The sequence below is a fragment of the Geospiza fortis genome, unplaced genomic scaffold (genome assembly GCF_000277835.1).
Source record: "Geospiza fortis unplaced genomic scaffold, GeoFor_1.0 scaffold254, whole genome shotgun sequence".
Classification (NCBI taxonomy): domain Eukaryota; kingdom Metazoa; phylum Chordata; class Aves; order Passeriformes; family Thraupidae; genus Geospiza; species Geospiza fortis.
The window spans coordinates 717,009-722,236 of record NW_005054441.1 but is presented as its reverse complement, the minus strand read 5'-3'; the positions used below and the strand labels follow the sequence as shown (position 1 = coordinate 722,236).

Sequence of the window (5,228 nt, the reverse complement as noted above, 5' to 3'; positions counted from 1 at the left end):
GGAGGAAAAGAGGCAGAACCAGCCCCTGCTCTGAAAACTGAAGCTTTGGCATCAAGGGGCAGCTGAGGCAACAGCCAGGGCAGAGACAGAGATTTAGGTTGGATGCTGGGGAAAAATTCTTTCCAGGCACAGGTTTCCCAGAGCAGCTGTGGCTGCCCTGGATCCCTGGAAGTGTCCAAGGCCAGGCTGGATGGGGCTTTGAACACCCTGGGATAGTGGAGGGTGCCCCTGGCCACGGCAGAGGTGGCACTGGATGAACTTTAATGTCCCTGCCAACCCAAACCATTCCATGATCCTATGAAAGGCTGGAGTGCAGGTGTCACTCAGACACAGGGAAGGAGCTGAGCTGTGGCAAATGACAAGCAGCTCTTCCTGTGGGAATCAGGGCCCTGCCAGCGGGACGGGCCAAGCCCCAGCACTTTGAAATTGGAGGCCAATAAAGGCCATTTGTTGGGGTGATGTTTTCCCCACATGTTGACTGGGGTTTAAAGCTCCAAATTTCCCACAGAAACTCGAGGCAGAGACACAGATTGTGACTCAAGCAGGTTTTCCCTGTCAAAACACACACTCTTGGAGCTGGTTTCTGCCTCACGTGGATCCACATGAACCCTCCAACACCCCCAGGTCTGTGAGCCCAAGCTGGCAAGGCCTCGGTGCCCTCCCCTCCCTCTGTCCTCCAGAACCAGCACGTGGGGGTCCAATCCCAAAGGCAGAGCCTGTGGTGCAGGTTCCAGCTGTGCACCAGCAGCCAGGGAATGCCACAGCAGGGATTTCCCCCAGGATGGGGGTGTTCCCCGGGGAATGGGGCAGAGACTGAGGGCACTTCTCCAGCACAGCCTCGGGCTGGGGACAGAGCCCAGCGAGACAGAGCAAACATTCCAGCCAGGAATGCAGCCCCGGCCCCCAGACAGCTCCCGTGTTCCTGCAGGAACCCCACAGCCCGCTCCAATTAGCTTTCCCGGAGATCCCATTACTTGCAGCCACAAAGACATTGTTCAGTTGATTCCCCTGGAACAGCCGCGGGAGCAGGGATATTCCTGCAGGCTGCTCAGCTTTCCTATAAAGCAGCGCACACCTGGAGCGGGCTCAGCTGCCGGCCCCCAGCGCCAGAGCGAAACCCGAGCCCGGGGTGTCGCCTTTCAGCCGGACACGGCGGCAAACACGGCACGGGCTGAGGGGTACGGCCCCTTCCCCGAGCTCCTCATCTCCTTCCCGGAGCTCCCAATCTCCTTCCCCGAGCTCCACGGCTCCTTCCCCGAGCTCCCCATCGCTTCCCGTTCACCCGCACGGGAATTCCCTTCCCCATCCCGCCGCAACCCCAGCCCGGGATGCATGCAGGGCATGCAGGGTCCTGGTTGCTGGCAGCTTTAGTCTGGGAGAAATCCTGCAAAATTTGTGAATTTTTAGATTGGCACCCCAGTGTGGGCAGTATGAGCGGCCACAAACTGAGGCAATTTTCCATGGAGAAGAGAAGTAATTTCTCCTGGCTTTGGGTATCAGCTCAGAGGTGGTGTTTGGGATTTTAAGGGAATGCTCAGTCCTAGTTTCTGCAAGCTTTCGTTTGGGAGAAATCCTGCAAAGTTTGTGAATTTTCAGGTTGGCACCCCAGTGTGGGCCAGGCTGAGTGGTCACAAACTGAGGCCATTTTCCATGGGAAAGAGAAGTCATTTCCCCAGGGTGTGGGTATCAGATTAAAGGTGGCATTTGGGGCTCTATCAGCAGGGAAGGTCCCAGTTGGCAGCTTTACTTTGGGAGAAATCAAGCAAAGTTTGCAAATTTTTAAGTTGGCACCCCAGTGTGGGCCAGGCTGAGTGGTCACAAACTGAGGCCATTTTCCATGGGAAAGAGAAGTCATTTCCCCAGGGTCTGGGTATCAGCTCAGAGGTGGTGTTTGGGATTTTAAGGGAATGCTCAGTCCCAGTTTCTGCAAGCTTTAGTTTGGGAGAAATCAAGCCAAGTTCACGAATCTTTAGGTTTGGCACGCCAGTGTCTGCCAGGGTGAGTGGCCCCAAATGGAGGCCATTTTCCATGGGAAAAAGAAGTCATTTCCCCAGGCTCTGGGTATCTACTGGAATTAAATACCCTATGACATCACACTGCAACAGGTATCAGTTCAGAGTGGTGTTTGGGATTTTAAGGGAACGCTCAGTCCCAGTTTCTGCAAGCTTTAATTTGGGAGAAATCAAGCCAAGTTTGTGAATTTTTAGGTTGGCACTCCAGTGTGGGCCAGTGTAAGTGGCCACAAACTGAGGCTATTTTCCATGGGAATAAGAAGTCATTTCCCCAGGGTGTGGGTATCAGATTAAAGGTGGCATTTGGGGCTCTCTCAGCAGGCAGGGTCCTAGCTGTTGGTTTGAGAGAACCTGGTCCTGCTTTGGTTTGGGAGAAATCCTGCAAAGTTTGCAGATGCTGCCATCAGCACCCCACTGCTGGCCAGTCTGGGGCTGCAGGCACCCGGCAGTTTTGGGGCACAGGGAGCAGGGATGGCTGCCAGGGCAGGGAATGGGAACACACTGCTGCACTTACCGAGGAGGGGAGTCCAGGAGGCACCTTCCGAACCTTTTTGGGCTGTCCATCTGTGGCAGACAAGAGAGGATCTGAGTTTGCAAGGGGGTTGGAGGGAGGGGAAATGAGCTGCAGCAAAAGTCTCTGGGGTTGGGAACTGCAGGTACAGACAGGGCTGAGATCCTGAATGTCCCATGGCCAAGGAAGCATCAGCAGTGAAAATCTCCAAGTCTGAGCCTCTCCAAATGTTGTCTGCACCCTTTGGGGGCAGGTGGCACACCCACACAGAGATCCCAGGACAGGAAGGGTTTGCTGGGAGAGACTGAGCCCATAAATATAATAACATTTAATGTTATAACCCCTCATTGGGGTTTTTTTTGGAAAACACTTTTAACTTGAAGTGGGTTTGTGGAGAGAGGATGCAGAAAGGGAACACATGCAGGGCTGGGCTGTATTTTCATTTGCTTCCTACACAGGGATAGACTTGGGAAAGCTTTACTGCTGTAGGAGGCAGGGATGTGCTCCCCAGGGACAGACCCCAGCCCACCCCTCCAGTTCCAGCTCTGGAGGGGACACAGTGTCCTGGGGGAAGGGGACAGTTCAGGGAGGTGGTGGGGAAACATTCAGTAGTGGCTCAAGGGGAAGCACTGGCTAAATTTTTTTTATTCTATTTTTCATAATTATTATTTTTATAACTTTTTTTTTTTTCATCAATTTATTAAAAAAAATTCATAATTAAAGAAAACCCTGGCTGAGGGTGCAGGGTGCTAACACAGCAACCTGCCAAGCCAGGGACTCTGCTGGGATGTACCTCCAGAGCAGAAATTCATCCCACAGAATGCAAGAGAATCATTTTCCAGGCTGATGTGGCAGCACCAGAGTAGGTGCCTTTTTCTGAAAAGCACTGAAAAGTGCACCCATCACCGGGTCACTTCTGGTTTCACTCGTTGGGGAAAGCCCAGAATAGCAGCAGGAAAGTGGCTCTGGAGGGTGCAGGGGGAACTGTGACGAGAAACAGCAGTTCTGGGGAACTGGAGCTTGTGCTCCCTCTCAATAAACTCACACCTGACCCCGGCCTTTGGTAAAAGCTGATCAGATCCATCCAGACACGGGCAAGCCCTGTTTGGGAACAGCAGAGTGGGCAGGGAGAGCTCCTGGGGCAAACATTCCCTGGGACCCAGGCACAGCTCCAGCCCCTCCTGCTGCCTCCTACCCCCTGCTCTGCCAGTCCTGCCTGCTGCAGCTCCAGGAGGGCCACCAGGCACAGGAACAGCCTCCACAGCAACCCAGGGATTGCCAGGAAGCATGAGTGATGTGCAGTGTGGCTGGAGGTGTTTTCACAAGAACCTCAAGCCATTTGCTGCTTTCAGCTAATCTGGCATTTTCCAGAAAGAGGGAAATTCTACCTGACTCTGAGCTCCCCTTTTCTGAGCTTAGATCTCACTCTCTATATATAAAAGAGATATTTAAATGCATTCCCTCCCCAAAAAAGAGCAAACTCCAGATTCATGCCAGGGGCACACATGGCAACACCAGTCCCTCATTCCCAGCATCAATGTCCTCATCCCCAAAGGCAGGTCTGAGCAGGGCACCTGCCCAGGTGGCATGGTGGCACCCAGGGGACACGCAGTCACTCACCTATGCTGCTCTCAGCACCTCTCCTGCGAGGATTGTTGGGGTAAGAAAAATACTGAGCCCCCCCTTTGCCCCCGGTGGGGGAAAGCGTGCTCGGGCTGGCGATTCCCATCTCGCTGGGCAGGAAACCAGGCTGCAAACAAGCAGAGAGAAAAGCCCTCCCATGGAATTACACTGCAAAACGACTCACTGGGAGAGAACAGAGCTGCTTTGAGCCACCTTCACACCAATTCAGCTGAGGGGAAAAATAAACACGAGCCAAGGGGCCAGGAGGGAAAGCAAATCCGTAAATATGGGGGTGGAGGTGGGGGAATAGGTGTGGAGGAACAAAAGAGGCTTTCAGCTTGTGCTTCCCTGCTGGACCCCAGCAAGCAACCTCTGCAAACCAGGGATGCAAACCAGCAGGTGCCAGGGTGGGGGACACTGTGGTCCTATGGTCACCTTGCAGGTGCCATGGTGGAGGACACTGTGGTCCTATGGTCACCTTGTGGGTGCCATGGTGGGGGACACTGTGGTCCTATGGTCACCTTGTAGGTGCCATGGTGGCACCTAGAGTCGTACACTGTCCTACAGTCACTTTGCAGGTGCCATGGTGGGGGACATTGTGATCCTACAGTCACTTTGCAGGTGCCATGGTAGGACCAGCGTGGTGCCATGCTCATCTTGATGTCCAGGAGGGCAGCATGAGCCCCATGTCACCAGCCCATGTTGTGGCCAGTGCCCTGGAATGTTGCTGCCACTGCTCAGGGTGGTTTTCTCCTGAGTTTTATCAGGGAAAAGCCAAATCCCTCTTTGTAAAGCCAGGAAACTCCTCCCTCTGTTTATCCCGGCTGACCTTGGGCACGCTGGGAAGCAGCAGAGCCAGAGCCCAGGGTGCTCCCCCCTGGGATGGAGCCTCTCCTCCAGCACTCTCACCTCAGGAGGAAGCTCAGTGTATTTACATGGAATTGCACAGGGCTGCCAAACGGCCCTCAAGTCCCAAAAGCTCAGCTTTGACCCATCCTCCGAGGGCAACACATGGAAATAAAGGAGGATTTCAGGCTTTGGAGAAACTGGAAAAAGACCTCTTTGCTTTCAAACTCTGTCTC

At 53.9% G+C, this 5,228-nt stretch overlaps 1 protein-coding gene across 1 annotated transcript in view; it reads right to left on the bottom strand.

Annotated features, from left to right (window-relative positions):
• Positions 1-5,228, bottom strand: part of TCF3 (transcription factor 3) — an 83,040-nt gene that overhangs the window by 19,916 nt on the left and 57,896 nt on the right. The window contains 2 exon segments of the mRNA XM_031062220.1: positions 2,527-2,576; positions 4,144-4,273. Of these exon segments, the coding sequence (XP_030918080.1) occupies positions 2,527-2,576; positions 4,144-4,273 (180 nt within the window).